This window comes from Zootoca vivipara, chromosome 8 (assembly GCF_965207765.1).
Source record: "Zootoca vivipara chromosome 8, rZooViv2.hap1.1, whole genome shotgun sequence".
Taxonomy (NCBI): Eukaryota; Metazoa; Chordata; class Lepidosauria; order Squamata; family Lacertidae; genus Zootoca; species Zootoca vivipara.
Window position 1 is genome coordinate 81334176 of NC_142591.1, and position 22468 is coordinate 81356643.

The 22468-nt window shown below is 41.5% G+C and overlaps 1 protein-coding gene and 1 long non-coding RNA gene across 2 annotated transcripts; both read left to right on the forward strand.

Moving 5' to 3' along the window:
• The first annotated feature begins 7277 nt into the window (after positions 1-7277).
• Positions 7278-15411, forward strand: LOC118089682 (mas-related G protein-coupled receptor member H-like). Its single transcript, XM_060278185.2, has 4 exons — positions 7278-7313; positions 10766-10927; positions 12338-12348; positions 13798-15411. Exons 1-4 carry the CDS (start codon positions 7278-7280, stop codon positions 14720-14722), a joined length of 1134 nt encoding a protein of 377 aa, XP_060134168.1. The 3' UTR covers positions 14723-15411.
• Positions 15412-17695: 2284 nt separating this feature from the next.
• Positions 17696-22098, forward strand: LOC148684919 (uncharacterized). The gene is made up of 3 exons (XR_015951314.1): positions 17696-18121; positions 19673-19692; positions 20949-22098. It is a non-coding gene; the product is annotated as an uncharacterized LOC148684919 (long non-coding RNA).
• The last annotated feature ends 370 nt before the right edge of the window (positions 22099-22468 follow it).

Below are 22468 nucleotides of genomic sequence, written 5' to 3' on the forward strand. Positions count from 1 at the left end.
AGTTATCTCTCGCTTGGACTACTGCAATGCGCTCTACGTGGGGCTACCTTTGAAGGTGTCCCAGAAACTACAATTAATCCAGAATGCGGCAGCTAGACTGGTGACTGGGAGTGGCCACCTAGACCATGTAACACCAGTCTGAAAGATCTACATTGGCTCCCAATACGTTTCTGAGCACAATTCAAAGTTTTGGTGCTGACCTTTAAAGCCCTAAATGGCCTTGGTCCAGTATACCTGAAGGACTGTCTCCACCCGCATTGTTCTACCCAGACACTGCCCAGTGCCGAGGGCCTTCTGGCAGTTCTCTCACTGCGAGAAGACAAGTCACAGGAAACCAGGCAGAGGGCCTTCTCGGTAGTGGCACCCACCCTGTGGAATGCCCTCTCACAGATTTCAAAGAGAAAAATAACTACCAGACTTTTCGGAGACATCTGAAGGCAGCCCTGTTTAGGGAAGCTTTTTAATAATAATAACAATAATAATAATAATAATAATAATAATAATAATAATAATAATAATAGCTTTATTGAAAATAATCAAAAACATAAAAATATAAAATTTACAAATCATAATTTACAAACCTTCAGATAATACATAAAGTTGTAAATATACTCTATTATGCAACTTCATCTCTTATAGCCTACCTCTCTATCTATTCATTTCTCGGCTTAACTCAAATTAAGTGTCATACAGTAAATAAGGATACAATACTAACTAAAATAAAACAAATAAAACTATCCTCTCCTCTCATACAACTTCCACTTATCTTCCTCCCGGATTAACTGGATTGATTTAATTACTGCTTCCCTTAACTTGCCCATACTTCCTTGATTATTCCTCTCATGAACATAATTATGTGAACAGTACAGATTATTAGTGTTTAGGGAAGCTTTTAACGTTCAATATATTATTGTATTTCAATGTTCTGTTGAAGAAGAAGAGGAGGAGGAGGAGGAGGAGGAGGAGGAGGAGTTTGGATTTGATATCCCGCTTTATCACTACCCTAAGGAGTCTCAAAGCGGCTAACATTCTCCTTTCCCTTCCTCCCCCACAACAAACACTCTGTGAGGTGAGTTGGGCTGAGAGACTTTAGAGAAGTGTGACTAGCCCAAGGTCACCCAGCAGCTGCATGTAGAGCAGCGGAGACGCGAACCCCATTCCCCATTCCCCAGTCTACCACTCTTAACCACTACACCACACTGGCTCCCTTGGAAGCTGCCCAGAATGGCTGGGGGAAAAGAGCCAGATTGGCGGGGTCTAAATAATAATAATAATAATAATATGTTGTTGTTGTTGTTGTTGTTGTTGTTGTTGTTGTTGTTGTTGTTGTCTCTGTGGAGACATAGAAGTAAAACCTCCCTCCATTTTTTCAATGGCTGATTATTATTTATTGAATTTATATATGCCCAGAGATGTCAGATGAGTGAAGCCTGCAGTTCTTTGTGGTTCTTTTAATTGTTTCTTAACTATTTATTACTTTTATTTTATTTATTATTTATATTTTAAAATTATCTGCTATATCAGTTCATGCAGTGATGGTGGTGGGGTGGTGGGGTTCAGCCTCAGAAAGTAACACTCATCATCAGAATGGCACAAAGCACCTGATGGGTGGCAGAGAAAGATTACTGTCTTCCAACCCAGCTCCAGCAATCAGTCTCCCCCCCCCTCTCTCTCTGTGTGTGTGTGTGTGTGTGTGTGTTTTAATGAAAGTAAATCTGATGTTTCAAAAGAGAGGAATTAACTTGCTGTTGGACTGATGTCAAAGGACTCAGCCCAAGGATTGAGAACTGGATGTGGTCTGAGGCCCAGAACTTTAATTACCTCCATAATGTTTTGGAATGCTTTTGCATATAATTATTGCATATATAGTTACTTTCTCCATAATATCATTTCTGGGTTTGATGCTTTTGTAAAGCCCATTACGCTCCATAGAGCGTAGTGGGGGTTGCGGATGAGCTCAAAAGAAATGTGGGAGGGGGTGAGCTGTTCTTAGGCTGAGTCATGGGGCATGTCGCAGTTTTGATTGACAGCAGCCTTTTACTTAATGCTCAGTTGCTTTCGTTTTAGCCTCACTCTCGGAAAGCCTTCGAATCTCCCACCCGCCCGCCGCTGCTCCTGTAGGCTTTAATCGACACTGCTTGCCCGTTTGCGGGGGTCGTCTGTCTTCAGGGGCCCAGTAGGAATTTTGCCACTTGGCTGATTGGCTGTTGCCATTTGGTTTTGCCTACTGACAAGCAACTTGTCACAACTTGTTAGGTTGGCCGTTAAAAATTGGTATAGGAGGGGCATGGCATAAAAATGCCTACCCCCCTAACTTGCTCCTTATAGAAGTATTCCATTAAAGGAATCCTGGGGCTCAGGGACTCTAGTCCATTCATCCTGCCATAGGCAAGGATGGTGCGGCCATTACAGAGATGAGCCTTGGGGAACATTCCTTGCGGGAGGAGAGTGCCTGTGAACTGTACCTCCAATCCCTTAGGGTGTTTACTTGACTTACCTACCATTAGGTAAGTCGGAGCTGGTCCTGACCCAAAAGGGGGTCAGATGGAAATGGTCCTGACCCAAATGGGTCAGATGGAATTGGTCCTGCCCAACCTGGGCAGATGGAATGGTATTTCTTGGTACTTGTTTTCCTCTGTACTTATTATTATTATTATTATTATTATTATTATTATTATTATTCATTTACTCTGTTAATTTTTATCCTTGTTTTAACAGTATCGTTAAAAGCCCTTTGGATTGCCTTTTTGTTAGGATTAATGTTTTGTATGTTTTAGAAAATGAAATAAAAAAAAATGCCGCTTCAACAGATTTTGAGTTGAGAGGGATGACTTGCTAAATGGTCTAGAAACAGGGGCGTAGGAAGATAGGGGCGGTAGGGCGGTTGGGCGGTCTGCCCCAAGTGGCGGGCTCCAAGGGGCCCCATTATGGGCACTCGCCCTGCCCCCAAAATGCCTGCCCCGCCCCCCAGAATGTGTGTCATGCCCCTCCAGGAGGAGCGCCCCGCGCCTGGAACATACGCCACGGCCCTCTGGGAGGCATGCCATGGCCCTGGAATGGGCGCCAGCCCCGCCCCCGCCCCCCAGGGCGGAGCATGAAGCTCCGCCACTGTCTGGAAAACAGATTCATTGCAAAGGGAATGAAGTAAACAATTCTTCACATGTAGAACTCGAATGTTTGAAGAAAACAGAAGAAAATATTTTCCCCAGATTTATTAAAAGACTGCATGATGGAATATTCCACCACTATAAACCCTATTTTTTCTGCTACTTTTCTAGAAAAAGAGGTGCAGAACCCCCCCCCCCTGTTCTCTTATAATTGCTATGGCACCCACCTGAGAGGTGCTGAAACTGATTTCTGGTCTGTTCCAGCTGAAAAAGAGCCCTACCTTTTATATGCATGTATAGAATTATATAGAAATTATAAGTCTGTGCATAAAAATCCACAAAATTCTGCTGTCTACACCTTCAGAGGGCAATGTGCAATTAGCAGAAGTGATTCAGGACATCAATGTTTCTCTATCTTTCCAACAAAGTTTTTGGGGGAAACAAAACAAAACACCAGAGTACTGGTGGGGGGGGGGAGAGATGGTTCCATACCATACACATCATTCTAGTCAACCCTTATGAAGAAGGATTGGGATAGGGCAGGAGAATAAAGCAGTCAGGGGAAACAAGGCAGTCCACTCTGCATAGCAGAGCAAAGAGTCACCTCTGATCAGGAGAGAAGATGACTGGGCTCCTCTTAAGCTGATTAGCTTTTCACTGCCACAACCTAAGTGACCCATCACAATGTCCAAAGGCTTCTAATGCAATTGAGAGTCGGCAAGCTGCTCACATAAATGGCTAACAAAGAAAACAGGCTGAGCAAGTAACTGTCATCATCAGAATGGCACAAAGCGCCCGATGGGTGGCAGGGAGAAATTACTGTCCTCAAATCTAGCTCCTGCAGTGGGTGTGTGTGTGTGCGTGAGAGAGAGAGAGAGAGATAACTCAAGCCTCCAGCACTCACTTACGATGCCTCCAAAAGATTACCATCTCTAACTTTATCACTTTTGTTCTAATGAGTCATTCTAATTCCTAGTAAGTCGGTGTGCATAACTTTGGGTTGCACTTTGGGTCCAGACCCTTAATCCTTATATTATTATTATTATTATTATTATTATTATTATTATTATTATTATTATTATTATTATCACCCCCACAATGGGCTAGGTTTGGCAGGTGAGTCGGGCCACACAACTGTCAATTACCTGATGTCATACTGAATATCTGCCAAGATACATTTAACACTGATCCCTTCTTCCGTGTCAGTCGCTAACCTCCATTCTCCCAGTGCCCATTCATCAGTGTCCACTGATGAGTAACTTATTTATCTGAAACAAGAAATGGGTGTCAATGAGGAACTATTGCACCAGTTGAAGACAAGCCAAAAACACTTTCCAAAGAAACTTAAGCACTTCCCTATTACAGCAGTTCTTGGTATCGCCTTATTGCATTCTAAGAAGAGGATAGCAGTTGCCTTGAATAATACACTGATATGAAATCTTCTGACATAAGAAAAGGGAAGTAACACAAGAAGCAAGACCAACACTTTTTTCTTTTTCTTTTTTGCAATGTGGTAATAGCAGAAACACACATCAACAGCTTCCATAATGTGCCAGCCTAGGGAATGCATTTCTTTATTGCTCAGTTTTATTTCATTACTACATTCTTATATTTCAGAGTTTGTATCTCTTTATCATACAGAGTGTGTGTTCCTGGCATTGGACAATCGGGACAGATTATAAGGGCTTCTGCCGGTTTACTGCCCACCTTGCTGCCCAGCAGTCTCCCTGCTTGAGCTGACAGAGCTGGTTTCAGAGGTGGTATTGAGGACTTCCAGACTGCTGGTTCTGGGAGACTTCAACATCCATGCCAAGGCAGCTGGGTAAGAGTAAGATAAGATAATCTTTATTGTCATTGCCCCCTGTGGGAACAACGAAATTACTCGGCTGCTCCATCCACTCAGATAAGGCACTCCACATAAATTTAAAATAACTACAAAACATTAATTAAACAATACAATATGAAATGGCAAGTAAAAATAAAATGACTTCAAAGTCCAGACTTTCCATTTAACGCTGAAATTGTTCTAGGGAAGAAACTGTTCTTGAGACGGCTCGTTCTCACCTTCATTATTCTGTATCTCCATCCCGATGGCAGAAGCTCGAAGAAGCAGTGACCAGGATGCAATGGATCTCTTGATATGTCCAGTGCTTTCTTGTGGCACCTGGTGATATAGATTTGTTCTAAGGTGGAGACTGAGCAGCCAATAATGCTCTCCGCTGTTTTAATAATTCTACACAACCCTATCCTATCCTGGGAAGTACAGCTTCCATACCATACTCATAACCCATAAGTGAGCACACTCTCAATGACACAGTGATAGAAGGCAAGCAGCAGCTTTTGCGGAAGAAGGTTTTTCCTTACAATTCTCAAGAAGTACAGTCTCTGCTGCGCCTTCTTCACAAGCCCCATTGTGTTGACACTCCAGGACAGATCCTCCTGTAACTCAATGCCCAGGAATCTGAACGTTGTTACCCTCTCCATGCAGATTCCATCAATCAAAAGTGGCTGGACATCGTTCTTCTGTTTTCTGAAGTCCACCACGAGCTCCTTTTCTTTGTATTTATGAGCAAGTTATTAACTCTGCATTACTCTGTCACCTGTTCAACCTCATCTCTATAGTCCGTTTCACCCTCCTTATCAGAGATGAGCCCAATCACGGTTGTGTCATCTGCAAATTTGACAACCCTGTTACTAGAGTAAGCAGCGACACAATCATACGTGTAGAGAGTATAAAGGAGCGGACTAAGTATGCATTCCTGTGGTGTTCCTGTGTTAGTCCTAAGCATATTAGAGGTGTAAGGGCCCAGCCAAACCCTCTGGGGGCGATCTGACAGAAAGTCTAATATCCACCCACAGAGTGATGGCGGGAACCCCAGATCTCCCACTTTAAACGTCACAGTAGAATGGTATTAAATGCCAAGCTGAAATCTACAAAAAGCAGTCTGGCTCCAAATGTGCAAAAACAGCATGTAGGGCAATCGCCACAGCATCCTCTGTCGATCTTTTCATTTTATAGGCAAATTGGAATGTGTCTAGTCCCTCTGGTAGGCAGGTGCAACAAACTCACCCTAGTAGGAAATATTTTAGTGTCCACCTGTATGAAAAAGGGTTAATACATCTCCTACCTTGAGTGACAGCACATGATCATGGGGGCGGGGTTATGGACATTCTATAAGGAGGGAATGGCAGTTAGTGACAATTGGGAGAGGGAAGAAGAGGGACGAGGGAGTGAGAGAAATATAGTGAGAAAATGAGAGGTTTTGGTTGGATACTAGGGTCAATCGAATGTACTAGTTTTATGGATTAATCGAATATGATGAACTAAGAGCTTAAAGAAATGAAACCATGAAGAAATATACATGTTCTCCAGTTAAATAAAGCTTTCATCTATGTTGTGTCAAATTAGATGTTCCTCCTTATTCCAGCAACGTATCTGAACTCAAAAAGGTGGTGACTGAAGAGGGGAGATAAAACTAAGCCTGAGGAGCAGGTGGATAGTTTGTACCTCAAAGTCAGGCACAGAGGAGGCAAGTGGAGGGAAAGAGTGCCTGGAAGTAGCTAGAGTGCTGAGGCAAACAGCTGCTGAGGTGAACCTGAGTTGAGAGGGAAACCTTACTGAGGGCACAAGATTGTCCCTGTAAAATTTGCCTGGAGTTTTTAAGGATACAGAGCCATGTTATTTGGAAAGCTGGAATTGTACTCTATGTACTAGCAAACCCATATACAGTATAAACAGGGAGTTTATTTAGGAGAAAGAATGAATAGTGGGTTGTTGGAACAATAACTGAATTCCTTCAGCACACAGTTAGTAATAGAGGAGTGAGGTTCGTTACAGCAGGCAATAACATAATTGTGCACCAGCTTTTCAAAGCACTTCATGATTACAGGTGTGAGTGCTACTGGACGAAAGCCATTCAGATTTTCCAGATTAGATTTTTTTTGGTATGGGAACAATAATAGAAGACTTTAGGCAGGATGGAACCGTAGCCTGGGCTAGGGGTCGATTTAAAATCCCAGTGAAAACTCCTGCTAGTTGATCTGCACAGTCTCTTGATACCCTTCCAGCTACCCCATCCGGCCCTGTGGCCTTCCTTGAGTTGATTCCCTTCAACACCTTCCCCATCTCTCCTTCTTCCACATTAAATACTACATTCCTTTGTACCGATGATGGTGACTGTGGTGATGGTGGCAAAGCCTCCACAGGTGTGGCTGCAGTTGTTGCTTCAAAACGGGTCTGGGGCGGCTCAGGACTTCATGGCCTCCACGACAACCATGGGACTATCCCAATATGTCACTGGTGCAACGCAGGTGGCAGGCCACACTCTGGACCTTGTTTTCTTGACTGGGAAGGAAGAGGGTGACTTGTTTGCAAAGCATTTTGGAGATGAAATTCCTTGCCTCCACCAAGATTTTGACTCTGCTGTTATAGCAGATGAATTTCATGTGGTGTCCAGAGCATGTTGTGTTGAATGAGTTTCAGTTGGTAAGGCTCAAGTATGTGGACAAGGTGTTCGGATTAGTCAGGGCGACCGCTTGCACTCTAGACCCCTGCCTCTCTTGACTGATAAGAACCAGCAGGGAGGGAACAGCTGGTTGGGCCAGGGAGGTGATCAATGCCTCTTTACGAGAGGGGGTGGTCCCTGTCTGTTTGAATGAGGCAGTGGTAAAACCACTCCTTAAGAAACCTTCCCTGGATTTGGAAAACCGAACTAACTACCAGCCAGTTACTAATCTCCCTTTTTCTGAGCAACGTTCTGGAATGAGTGGTCACAGACCAGATCCAGGCACTTTTGGAAGAAACTGATTTTCTGGATCCATATCAATCAGGGTTTAGGCCCGGTTTTGGCACAGAAACTTCTTTGGTTGCCCTGTTTGATTACCTCTGTCGAGAGAGAGACAAGGGAAACATGTCCCTGTTAATTCTTCTCAACCACTCAGTTGCTTTTGATACCATCGACCATGTTATCTTTCTGAAGTAGCTGTCCGAACTAGGGGTGGGTGGTTCCAATCTTACTTGGATGGTCATTCCCGGAGGGTGTTGCTTGGGAAATGCTTTTCAGACCCGTAGAACCTTCAATGTGGGGTTCCACGGGGCTCAAGCCTATCCCCCATCTTGTTTAACATCTACATGAAACCACTATCTGGAGGTTTGGAGTCCACCTATTCCAAACTTGTTAATTCCAGCAGACCTCTGATTGGAATTGTGCTGTAAGTATATCAGATCTATGGCTGCTGAGTGTCAAACACCAGCAGCATTTCAAGTGGCAGGAAATTACAAGGCTGGGCTGCCACCATCACAAAAAATAATACTGTCATTATCCAATTTAAAGATCCAGATATTGGATCTTAAAGATATTGTTGATTCTGTGCTCTGATACGCACACCCAAAATGCATGCAGATACAAAACAAATGCCCTTTGCAGCAAAATGAAGAGATTTGATCACAGCAACTATGTGAGCAGAAATGAGCATAGTAATTGGTGAGATATTTCCTGTGGTTGAAAGCTGATAATGAAGCATGTGCAGCAAATGTCTTATCAAGGAAAGATGTTGAACCAATTCCATAGGTTTGAATTCTTTTCTTCCTTTTCTAACGCCTACTTCCTATGACGTTTGTTATCCAGATCTATTTCAAACTCTTCTGGTGCTTCAGTGTCCTCTTTTGATTCCTGCTTAATTTTGTTGCTGACTAGCTCATTAGCGGCTGTTCCAGCTACAACTCTAGCTTGGGTTTCTTGGGGGACCAGTACATTTTATGGACTATCCCATGATGGATTATTACGAGGTAAGCACTCTTAAACCAAAGCTCCCTTTTAATTGCTTCCCCATTTGCTTTTACATGATGATGATTTAGGTGTCTGTTTGCTGATACTGTGGCAATTTCTCTCTGCTTGCTTTCATGAGTTAGGATGAGGCTTGAGATTGAATTTAAGATGTTTAATGTTTCAGCTATTTCCACTACCAAACAACCTCTGCTTAAAAAACGCCAAGGTTAAACAGCTCTTCTTGTCAGAAAGTTCTTCCTGATATTTATTTGGAATCTCCTGTCTTGCAACTTGAATCCATTGGGTCAGGTCCTGTCCTCCAAGGCAGGAGAAAACAAGTTGGCTCCATCTTCCAGGTAACAGCCCTTAAAATCTAAAAGGTGCTGCACTAGATGACCCTTGGGGTCTCATCCAACTCTACAGCTCTACGATTCTGTTCTCCTCTCTATCTCCTCTGAGTCTCCTCTGTCCCACGCTAAACATGCCCAACTCCCTCAACAATTCCTCATAAGGCTTGGTTTCCAGACCCCCGATTATAAGATAAGATGATAAGATATAAGATATAAGATGAATACTGAAACTGGTCCCCCTATTGAAATTCATTTTGTTTGGGTCCAGTTCTACAATCTGTTACGGTCATGTTGAATGCACTGTAAGAGTATCTCATGCAACATACATGCACCACGCTATTATAAAATGTTCTCCAATGTTATCTACTTTGATTCAGTACGTATATTTGGTTTGTAAAATTGCAATGCACTTTATTAAAATTAAAATACCGTATTTCTGCATTCTTTCTTTTCCTTGACCTCTTTGCTCAGTTGCTATAAGCAACTAATCTGTTAAACCAAAAGTAGCCTCTGTAACTGGATTCTAATTGTGATTTTATTTTCTCTTACATAAATCCTCTTCTTCTTCAAAAAAATGAAGTATATAACGAGGTAAGTGCATTTTAAACAATAATTTCTTGTTCAGTATTAGCACTGTATACATTAACTTCAACACACACCTAAGAATAATTTTTAGTTTTCCAGGAAAACCTCTAGGAAAAATGTTTTCCCTGTTATGAGAATCATTTCCTAACTGATAATGTTGGGATATGATACTGCCTTGCTTTGAAACTCAAACTTCCCTTATTTTGTGATAAGATATCAGTTTAGTTGTTTCAAAAATTGAAAAGCTATTGGCAGGATTTAAATTCCTGACAGCCATCTGTTAGGAATGCTTTGATGGTGTTTCCCGCTTGGCAGGGGGTTAGAAAGGATGGCCATTGTGGTCTCTTCCAACTCTATGATTCTATGAAATCAATATTTTCAACTTTATTTACAGAGAACAGGAAATACAATTAGTCATAACAGAACTAGTTACAGGCAGGTAGCCGTGTTGGTCTGCTGTAGTCAAAACAAAATAAAAAATAATTCCTTCCAGTAGCACCTTAGAGACCAACAAAGTTTATTGTTGGTATGACCTATCGTGTGCAGTGTGCATGCACACGAAAGCTCATACCAGCAACAAACTTAGTTGGTCTCTAAGGTGCTATTGGAAAGAATTTTTTTTATTTTGTTTTGATAACAGAACATTATGTATAAACAGCAGAATGTAACATTTGGAGTAATAAACCAGAAATGGAAGTTGGGGGAAGTCAAAGAGGAGGGGAAACTAGAAAATGGATGTTAAATGATGACATTGAATATGTCTTATGTGAAAAGAAAACCATTAAAAATATTTTTTTTAAAAAAATAATAAAATTAAAAGCTACCAACCAGCTTATTTTGAAGACTTGCGAAAACTGTGTAGTACCTTAGCTACACAAGTGTTGAACTAGACAAGAAGAAAATCACATTATCTTTTCGCAATTGGATAATCCTGACTTTTGATGATATCCTATAGTTAGTGTATATCCAGAAAAGATATCCTGTTGTCTCCTCCAGGCTAGAGTATGGCAATCAAAATCACTATTCTGGAGATTCTGATGATGGCTCAACTGTTTCTTTGAAGTTACCACAAAGCATTGTCAACAGTGCCTTTTTTCCCATAATGAATGATAGCACGGTAAGCACTCTTGCAGAAAAACTCTCTTTGTAGATCTGCTTGTTCAATTGCTTCCCCATTTGCTTTTATATGATGGTGATTTAGGTGCTTAATTTCTGATATCGTGGCAATTTCTCTCTGCATGTTTTCATGAGTTAGGGTAGGGCTTGACACTTATAGCAGCTTGTAGAAGAGAAAATGGAGAGGTTGACTGTCCAATTCAGCCACTGACACTCCCAAACATTCTAAAAGCCTAAAACCAAATAAGGGTAAGCAGGTAAGTATTCAAGGATAATGTGTAAAGAAATATATATATTGTAGATACATAGAATCATAGAATTGTAGAGTTGGAAGGGACTCTGAGGGTCTTCTGGTCCTACCACCTGCAGTGTAGATTTTCATCCAACCTCTGCTTTAAAAATGTCAAGGTTAAACAGCTCTTCTTGTCAGAAAGTTGTTCCTGATAGTTATTTGGAATCTCCTTTCTTGCAACTTGAATCCATTGGGTCAGGTCCTGTCCTCCGAGGCAGAAGAAAACAAGTTGGCTCCATCTTCCATGTAACAGCCCTTTAATATCTAAAGGGTGCTGCACTAGATGACCCTTGGGGTCTCATCCAACTCTACAGTTCTACAATTCTGTTCTCCTCTCTATCTCCTCTGATTCTCCTCTGCCCCTGGCTAAACATGCCCAACTCCCTCAACAATTCCTCATAAGGCTTGGTTTCCCGACCCCCGATTATCTTGGTCACACACACACCCTGAACAGGCTCCAGCTTTTCAATATAATTCTTAAATTGTGGCACCCAGAACTGGACACAGTATTCCAGGTGTGGTTTGACCAAGGCAGAAAAGAATAGAACTACAATATTACTTCCCTTGATTAGGAACTATATGTCTGTTGATGCAGCCTAGAAAGAAGTAGCTTTTTCCTGCTGTACCACATGGCTGACGTGTGAAGCTTTTGGTCTACTAAGACCCCTAGATCCTTTTCTCATGTACTAGTGGTGAGACAGGTTTCCCTTATCTTATATATGTGCAACTGGTTTTTTCCTGCCTAAGTGTAGACCTGAAACTGATCCCTATTGAAATTCATTTTGTTTGGGCCCAGTTCTACAATCTGTTAAGGTCATATTGAATGCACTGTAAGAGTATCTCATGCAACATACATGCACCACGCTATTATAAAATGTTCTCCAATGTTATATACTTTGATTCAGTACATATATTTGGTTTGTAAAATTGCAATGTACTTTATTAAAATTAAACTTCCATATTTTTGCATTCTTTCTTTTCCTTGACCTCTTTGCTCAGTTGCTCAGTTGCTCAGTTGCTATAAACAACTAATCTGTGAAACCAAAAGTAGCCTCTGTAACTGGATTCTAATTGTAATTTTATTTTCTCTTACATAAATCCTCTTTAAAAAAAATGAAGACTCGACTGTGGTAAGTGCATTTTAAAAAATAATTTCATGTTCAGCACTATATACATTAACTTCAACACACAGCATATGTGATTAAAACAGGACCATAACTTCATTTTATAGTCTCCATAGGGATAGGTGGAGATTTCCATTTTGGGTTCTCTCAATTTCTCAGGTTTTGAATTCTCTACATTTCTGCAACAATTTGGATTAAAAAGAAATAACTTCATGTAATATGTAAAAATCTGTTAGTGTGACATTCTTTTTAAAAAATGTATCATTTGTGCTGAAGAATGAACACACTTTTACAAGCATATTCCCAAAATACATGCATTTTTTTGTAAACACTTTAGTTGGAGAACTTCATCCAAAAATGTGGGTAAATATGAATTTCAAAGAAAATGTTGTTGTTTGCATATTGGTTCAGGAAGTTTAAATTAGGTAATGTCTAAGTAAAATGCAAGGAGATTCAAATCCCACTCCCCCAATGACTAGTTCTGCAATTATGAAAAGCATCATTGCAACATTAAATTGGATTAACTTGATCATTCATTTAGATTCATAATTCAACAATTTTGGATTAAAGAAAAAAAATGGTGCTTTCTCTTTACTTGGAAATGTCTTTGAATTTGTAGTTTTCCAGGAAAACCTCTAGGAAAAAGGTTTTCCCTGTTATGAGAATCATTTCCTAACTGATAATGTTGGTGTATGATACTGCCTTGCTTTGAAACTCAAAGTTCCCTTATTTTGTGATAAGATCAACTTGGAAGGACCCCAAGGGTCATCTAGTCCAACCCCCGGTAATGCAGGAATCTCAGCTAAAGCATCCATGACAGATGGCCATCCAACCTCTGCTTTGTTGTTGTTGTTGTTTAGTCGTTTAGTCGTGTCTGACTCTTCGTGACCCCATGGACCATAGCACGCCAGGCACTCCTGTCTTGCACTGCCTCCCGTAGTTTGGTCAAACTCATGTTCGTAGCTTCGAGAACACTGTCCAACCATCTTGTCCTCTGTCGTCCCCTTCTCCTAGTGCCCTCAATCTTTCCCAACATCAGGGTCTTTTCCAAGGATTCTTCTCTTCTCATGAGGTGGCCAAAGTATTGGAGCCTCAGCTTCAACTTCACGATCTGTCCTTCCAGGGAGCAACCTCTGCTTAAAAGCCTCCAATGATTGGGAGTCCATAATCTCATGAGGGAGTCTGTTCCACTGTTGAACGGCTCTAACTGTCAGAAAGTTTTTTGGAATGTTTCATCAGAATCTCCTTCAACTTGAAGCTATTGGTTTGAGTCCTATTCATTTCCATGTGACAGCCCTTAAGATATTTGAAGATGGCTATCATATCTTCTCTCAGTCTCCTCTTTTTCAGGCTAAACATACCTTCAACTGCTCCTCATAAGGCTTGGTTTCCTGACTCTTGATCATCTTGGTTGCCCTCCTCTGTTTATACATAATGTTCTGTAATCTCTTCCAGGATAGAGTATGAAAATCCAACTCGCTATTCTGGAGTTTCAGATGATGGCTCAGCTGTTTCTTTGAAGTTAGCACAAAGCATTGCCAACAGTGCCTTTATCATCATCTGCATCTTTGGCTTCCTGGGGAATGGAATGGTCATCCGGCTTCTGGGCTTCCACATTAAGAGGAATCCTTTCACCACCTACATCCTGAACCTCTCCATTGCTGACTTTGGTGTCCTTGCAGCTCTCCTCAGTATTATTTTGCCTATTGTAACTCTCTATGAGAAATCCCATGTTGCTGTTTTGATCAGAAAAGTATTATTTGAACTATTTTTCTTCACGTATTCTGCGGGCCAGTTTCTACTGACAGCCATCAGCATCGACAGGTCTGTGGCTGTCCTCTTCCCACTTTGGCATCGATGCCACCGACCACCACGTTTATCCACCATTATCTGTTCCCTGATTTGGTCCCTCTCTTTCCTGCTCTCAGGCATTCACCTTACTCTCCTACTGACTCAGAGCTTTCCAAACTCTAACTTAGTGTACCAGCTTATTGTAAATGCCCTCATTTGCACTCCTCTGATGGTCACCTCCACTCTGATACTGACCCTCAAAGTCTGCTGCAAATCAGTGCAGAAGCAGCGTGGGAAGCTGCTCACCACTATTTTGCTTACCCTTCTTTTCTTCCTCATCTTTGCCTTCCCACTAAATGCCATTTACACTGCCATCTATTTTAATGAGAACAATATGATTCTATTGGAAGTTGGCTTTGTGTGTGCCTCTCTGAATAGTAGTGTCAACCCGGTGATCTATTTCCTAGTAGGGAGGAGGCAGAAGAAGTGCCAGTCCACGGTCTCCATGAAAGTTGCACTCCAGAGGATTTTCCAGGATGAGGAAGAATCGGCATCCAAAACTGAAAACTTGGTTATGATAGCAACTTAATGCCTTAAGGCAGGACTAACCAATTCTTTATTATCATAAGCACAATAATGTACAGAGTGTAGTCTGTGGTGTGAATGACTTATTTTAATGCCTTTCTATCTATTGTCCAACATAGGAAATTCAAACTAGGAGTTTTGTATTGTAACATTTGCTTTGGATTGAGCAAGACTGTGGAGATGGGCTTTGGACAGAAGGTCTACTTGAGCGTAGCCTTCTTCACCCCTATATTTTTAGAAGGGTTGGGCTAAAGATTCTCTCCCCACCACCTCCCCATGCCATAATGTTGATTGACGTCTCAGCATTTAAGAAAGCACACAAGTAGACTGGACAAAGAACACAACTCCAAGTTAGACAGCAGTGGGACATGATGGATTGGCATAGCCACATCCATGACCACAGTCCCTTGCTCACGCTGACTGCAGTGGCTGAGAACAGCCCTGATATCTAAAGATATAGGGTGGTATACTAATTGAAGACACAATGGATTAATAATAATAATAATAATTATATGCATCTTATATTGTTCTTTTTTGTTTCTCTGTTGTTCTTTTTCATTTCTCCATTGCTCACTTGCATTTCATTTATGTATTCTTTTCATTCTTATATCACAGAGTTTTATCTTAATCATTTCTCAGCTGCAATTTAAATAAATCTTTCAATTTCATTGTACTTTGCATCTGACTCCAGTCCTTTCTGAACAGCACACACTAACTCACTATTGAAAAGTCACAGTCCATCACATTGTCACTCCATGGGTGTACTTGTGGGTAGGCAACTTGTTAGCCGCTTCCATCCATTTAGCAGATTTTCTGAGAAGCAGTAGTCAGCAATAGAAGCTACACTTTGAGAAGAAACACATATGCCGTAACACTCAGACAAGTGATTTATTGCTTGACTGGTCATGGTATCATTATTTACAATCATTATAGCAATAGCTGTAATGGAATACTTAAGTTTCAGCCCTTCTTTCTTTTAAGCAATGATGGAGGCAGACACAGTCTATTGGCAGGTCATGAACCAGCAGTGGTCAGTCATCTAGTTCTCCTTTTATTGGCACTTCCAGCTGAAGCTGTGCATGCTCGGAGTGACTCTCCCACTTATATACGACTGTTCTGGAATCTTCTCCCTGTTTGTGGATGAATGACTCCCTAACACTCACTGGAGCAAGCTGTTTTCAGGCCACCCTGCATATTGCTAACAGCCTATATGGCAAGATTTGTCAGATCTTACACTGCAGTGGACCTCTGGTTGAACCAGGAGCCAAGCCAGGTTGAGCTATGTTGGTGTAAACTAAAGTCCACCTATTCGAAATTTGCTAATTCCTACAGGCCTTGGATTAGAATGATGCTGTAAGTATACCATACCCAGGCCTGCTGAGTGTTAACAACTACGGTATCTCCAAAAGTCTATGGAAAAATCTGTTTTTAGCTGATATCTAAGTGACATCAGTGCAGGGAGCAGCAGAATTTCACGTGGCTGGGCCACCATCATCACACAAAAATGTCACAAGTGCCATTTTCCAGATAAAAGACCCAGCCAGAGATTTCAGATTGGAGTACACTGGTACATCAGTTTAAAAACACCTCGGGTTACAAACACTTCGGGTTACAGACTCCACTGACCTGGAAGAAGTACCTCAGGTTAAGAACTTTACCTCAGGATGAGAACAGAAATCGTGTGCCAGATGCACGGTGGCAGCGAGAGGCCCCATTAGCTAAAGTGTTACCACAGGTTAAGAACGGTTTCAGGGAAAGAACGGACCTCCGGAACAAATTACGTTCTAAACCTGAGGTACCACTGTATCTACTATTTGGGGGTGAGGGGAACAAACCATGTTATTGATTCTGCACTCTGATACACACCCCAAAAATGCATGCAGTTACAGGACAAATGCTCTTGACAACACAATGCTAGGCCTGCTGAGTGTTAGCCACTATCTCCAAAAGTCTATGAAAAAACTGTTTTTAGCTTATATCTAAGTGACATCAGTGAGGGAGCAGCAGAATTTCAAGTGGATGGGCCACCATTATCACACAAAAATGTCACAAGTGCCATTGTCCACTAACACTTCAGGTTACAGACTCCACTAACCTGGAAGTAGTACCTTGGGTTAAGAACTTTACCTCGGGATGAGAATAGAAATTGCGCGGCGGCAGCACGGCGGCAGCGGGAGGCCCCATTAGTTAAAGTGGTACCTCAGGTTAAGAACGGTATCAGGATAAGAACGGACCTCCGGAACGAATTAAGTTCTTAACCAGAGGTACCACTGAATCTACTATTTGGGGGTGAGAGGAATAAACCATATTGCTGATTCTGCACTCCGATACACACCCCAAAATGCATGCAGTTACAGGACAAATGCTCTTGACAACACAATGCTAGTTTTTGAGGAGATGTGGTCATGGCAACTATGCACACAAATCAGCAGATTAACTGGTGAGATACTTCCTGCGGTTGAAAGCTGATAATGAAGCATATGTAACAAAATTCTTATCAAGGAAACTTCTTGAAAAACACAAGCTCTTGCAGAAACTGAATCTTCAGTAAAAAGGAGAGGGGAGCTTCCCCGAGGGAAAATCTGTCAGCAAAATGAGGTAGAACCTTTGCAAAAGAAAAAATCAACAGCATCACACCATCTTTAAGACTTGATGTATGAAATTCAATTATTGCTTAGATGTTTTGCATGAAAGGACTACCCCAACATTTTCTTCAAATGTTCATTTCAGATGAAATTTGATGAAATTCTTACACCTGGACTTGCCACTATGAACACTCCTCTACATGCCTCTGAACATATGTCATACGTAACAAGTAGCTAATCAATCAAACAAGTTATCCATAGTCATATTGGGGGCCAGGGGGATTAGAGATGAAAGACCATTTCCTATCCCATGGGTTACTCACTCCACTTTGTTATCCATGAGGAAGGAAAGGTTATACCCAGGTGGGGCACACAATTTTGAGAGGGTGTGAACCAGGTGCCCCAGCACAGCTGCCATCTTCCATGAGGATCCCTGTTCTGCCCAGGCATGTTCTGGCAGGCCCTGTCCACAGCTTCCTGTCCCTCCCTCCAGGGGTCTCCTCATTTGGTGCATCAGTGCGGAGGCCAAGTGAGGCGGGAAAGGGGTGAACCACAACAGCACAGCCTGGCATCAAGCACAGTAAACATTAAAAGCTCCATTCTTCTTTCTCTAACACCGACTTCCTGTATTTCAATACAAAATACAAAATGTATTTCAAGATTAGCTGGTGATTCAGTTTCCTCTTTCGTTTTCCACTTAATTACTTTGCTAACTAGCTTATTATGCATTGGAGGCTGTTCTAGCTACAACTGTAGCTTGATTTCTTGGGGGACCAGTTCATTATTTTTTGGATATTCCCATAATGAATGATAGCACGGTAAGCACTCTTGCAGAAAAACTCTCTTTGTAGATCTGCTTGTTCCATTGCTTCCCCATTTGCTTTTATATGATGGTGATTTAGGTGCTTACTTTCTGATATCGTGGCAATTTCTCTCTGCATGTTTTCATGAATTAGGGTAGGGCTTGACACTTATAGCAGCTTGTAGAAGAGAAAATGGAGAGGTTGTCTGTCCAATTCAGCCATTGACACTCCCAAACATTCTAAAAGCCTAAAACCAAATGAGGTTAAGCAGGTAAGTATTCAAAGATAATGTGTAAAGAAATATACCGTATATTCTGGCATATAAGACGACTGGGCGTATAAGACGACCCCCAGCTTTTCCAGTTAAAATATAGAGTTTGGGATATAATTGCCGTATAAGAAAGATGAACTAGTGTATAAGACGACCCCCGACTTTTGAGAAGATTTTCCTGGGTTAAAAAGTAGTCTTATATGCAGGAATATACAGTATATATTCTAGATACATAGAATTGTAGAGTTGGAAGGGACTCTGATGGACATCTGGTACAACCACCCGCAGTGTAGATTTTCATCCAACCTCTCCTTAAAAAATGCCAAGATTAAACAGCTCTTCTTGTCAGAAAGTTCTTTCTGATATTTATTTGGAATCTCCTTTCTTGCAACTTCAATCCATTGGGTCAGGTCCTGTCCTCCGAGGCAGGAGAAAACAAGTTGGCTCCATCTTCCATGTAACAGCCCTTAAAATATAAAAGGTGCTGCACTAGATGACCCTTGGGGTCTCATCCAACTCTACAGTTCTACAATTCTGTTCTCCTCTCTATCTCCTCTGAGTCTCCTCTGCCCCTGGCTAAACATGCCCAACTCCCTCAACCATTCCTCATAAGGCTTGGTTTCCAGACCCCCGATTATCTTGGTCACACACACACCCTGCACAGGCTCCAGCTTTTCAATATAATTCTTAAATCGTGGCAGCCAGAACTGGACACAGTATTACAGGTGTGGTTTGACCAAGGTAGAAAAGAATGGAACTATTACTTCCCTTGATTAGGAACTATATGTCTGTTGATGCAGCCTAGAAAGAAGCAGCTTTTTCCTGCTACACCACATGGCTGACAGGTGAAACTAAGTCTACTAAGACCCCAGATCTTTTTCACATGTACTAGTGGCGAGACAGGTTTCCCTTATCTTATATATGTGCAACTGTGTAGAACCTGAAACTGGTCCCTATTGAAATTCATTTTGTTTGGGCCCAGTTCTACAATCTGTTAAGGTCATATTGAATGCACTATAAGAGTATATCATGCAACATACATGCACCACACTATTATAAAATGTTCTCCAATGTTATCTTCTATGATTTAGTACGTATATTTGGTTTGTAAAATTGCAATGCACTTTATTAAAATTAAAATACCGTATTTTTGCATTCTTTCTTTTCCTTGACCTCTTTGCTCAGTTGCTATAAACAACTAATCTGTTAAATCAAAAGTAGCCTCTGTAACTGGATTCTAATTGTAATTTTATTTTCTATTACATGAATCCTCTTTTTCCCCCCAAAAAATGAAGCCTATAACTGGACTAATGGGGTAAGTGCATTTTAAACAAAAATTTCTTGTTCGGTATTAGCACTGTATACATTAACTTCAACACACACCTAAGATTAAAGATGTGGCACAGCATATGTGATTAAAACAGGACCATAACTTCATCTTATAGTCTCCATAGGGATAGGTGGAGATTTCCATTTTCGGTTCTCTCAATTTCTCAGGTGTTGAATTCTCTATATTTCTGCAGAAATTTGAGGAGTCTTGGAGGGGAGGGGGGAGGTTGTGAAAAACCTGTTGGGGTAAAAAAATGTTGGGGTATGATACTGCCTTGCTTTGAAACTTAAAGTTCCCTTATTTTGTGATAAGATCAACTCTGAAGGACCCCAAGGGTCATCTAGTCCAACCCCCGGTAATGCAGGAATCTCAGCTAAGGCATCCATGACAGATTGGTTTGAGTCCTATTCTCTTCCATGTGACAGCCCTTAAGATATTTGAAGATGGCTATCATATCTTCTCTCAGTCTCCTCTTTTTCAGGCTAAACATACCTTCAACTGCTCCTCACAAGACTTGGTTTCCTTACTCTTGATCATCTTGGTTGCCCTCCTCTGCACATGTTCCAGCCTGTCAAAATCCTTCTTAAATTGGGGTCCCCACAATTGGACACAGTATTCCAGATGTGGTCCGACCAAGACAGAATAGAGTGGTACTATTACTTCCCTCAATCCTGCCACTATACTTCTGTTCATGCAGCCTTGAACAGTCCCTCAGTAGCACCTTAAAGACCAACTAAGTTTTTATTTTGGTATGAGCTTTCGTGTGCATGCACACTTCTTCAGATATACGGCAGTGTATCTGAAGAAGTGTGCATGCACACGAAAGCTCAAACCAAAATAAAAACTTAGTTGGTCTTTAAGGTGCTACTGAAGGAATTTTTTTTATTTTGCTTAGATTCAGACCAACACGGCTACCTACCTGTAACTAGAGCCTTGAATAGTGTTGGCTATTTCCTAACTTGCTATTGAACCTCAACATTTCATCTACTATGTGTCAATATTTACTCAATAGTTGTAAAAATTGAAAAGCTACCAGTTGACTTTGAAGGTTCCAGGAAAATGTGTACTGCCATAGCGACTCAGGTATCGATTGAGACAAGAAGAAAGTGCTATTATCTCTTTGCAGATGAGATTGATCATTGATTGGGCCATGCTGACTTTAGAGTTAATGAAGGTGAACCTAGACATCATCCATATTAATACATATCAGGTACTGACTGAGATCCTTTTATCTCTTCCAGGGAACTATATTTTGAGAAAATAGCTGATTCAGATGATGGCTCAGCTGTTTCTTTTTTGGATATTCCCAAAATGAATGGTAGCCCGGTAAGCACTCTTGCAGAAAAACTCTCTTTGTAGATCTGCTTGTTCCATTGCTTCCCCATTTGCTTTTATATGATGGTGATTAAGGTGCTTACTTTCTGATATTGTGGCAATTTCTCTCTGCATTTTTTCATGGGTTAGGGTAGGGCTTCACACTTATAGCAGAAGAGAAAATGGAGAGGTTGTCTGTCCAATTCAGCCATTGACACTCCCAAACATTCTAAAAGCCTAAAACCAAATAAGGTTAAGCAGATAAGTATTCAAGGATAATGTGTAAAGAAAAATATATATTCTAGATACATAGAATCATAGAATTGTAGAGTTGGAAGGGACTCTGAGGGTCTTCTGGTCCAACCACCTGCAGTGTAGATTTTCATCCAACTTCTCCTTAAAAAACGCCAAGGTTAAACAGCTCTTCTTGTCAGAAAGTTCTTCCTGATATTTATTTGGAATCTTCTTTCTTGCAATTTCAATCCATTGGGTCAGGTCCTGTCCTCCGAGGCAGGAGAAAACAAGTTGGCTCCATCTTCCATGTAACAGCCCTTTAATTTCTAAAGGGTGCTGCACTAGATGACCCTTGGGGTCTCATTCAACTCTACAGTTCCACAATTCTGTTCTCCTCTCTATCTCCTCTGAGTCTCCTCTGTCCCAGGCTAAACATGCCAAACTCCCTCAACCATTCCTCATAAGGCTTGGTTTCCAGGCCCCCGATTATCTTGGTCACACACACACCCTGAACAGGCTCCAGCTTTTCAATATAATTCTTAAATTGTGGCACCCAGAACTGGACACAGTATTCCCGGTGTGGTTTGACCAAGGCAGAAAAGAATGGACCCATTACTTCCCTTGATTAGGAACTATATGTCTGTTGATACAGCCTAGAAAGAAGTAGCTTTTTCCTACTACACCACATGGCTGAGGGGTGAAGCTTTTGGTCTACTAAGACCCCTAGATCCTTTTCACATGTACTAGTGGCGGGACAGGTTTCCCTTATCTTATATATGTGCAACTGGTTTTTTCCTGCCTAAGTGTAGAACCTGAAACTGGTCTCCCTATTGAAATTCATTTTGTTTGGGCCCAGTTCTACAATCTGTTAAGGTCATATTGAATGCACTGTAAGAGTATCTCATGCAACATACATGCACCACGCCGCCGAGACCACATAACACTGGTCTTGAAAGATCTACATTGGCTCCCAGTACGTTTCCGAGCACAATTCAAAGTGTTGGTGCTTACCTTTAAAGCCCTAAATGGCCTCGGTCCAGTATACCTGAAGGAGTGTCTCCACCGCCATCATTCTGCCCGGACACTGAGGTCCAGCACCGAAGGCCTTCTGGCGGTTCCCTCGTTGCAAGATGCCAAGTTGCAGGGAACTAGGCAGAGGGCCTCCTCGGTGGTGGCGCCTGCCCTGTGGAACGCCCTCCCAACAGATGTCAAA

Bases quoted from the DNA above. Each gene is read 5' to 3' on its own strand.
- LOC118089682 (XM_060278185.2), top strand. From the start codon at position 7,278: ATGGTGACTGTGGTGATGGTGGCAAAGCCTCCACAG. The intron at 7,314-10,765 runs GTGTGGCTGCAG...GATATCCTATAG, and splicing joins TGGTGGCAAAGCCTCCACAG to TTAGTGTATATCCAGAAAAG.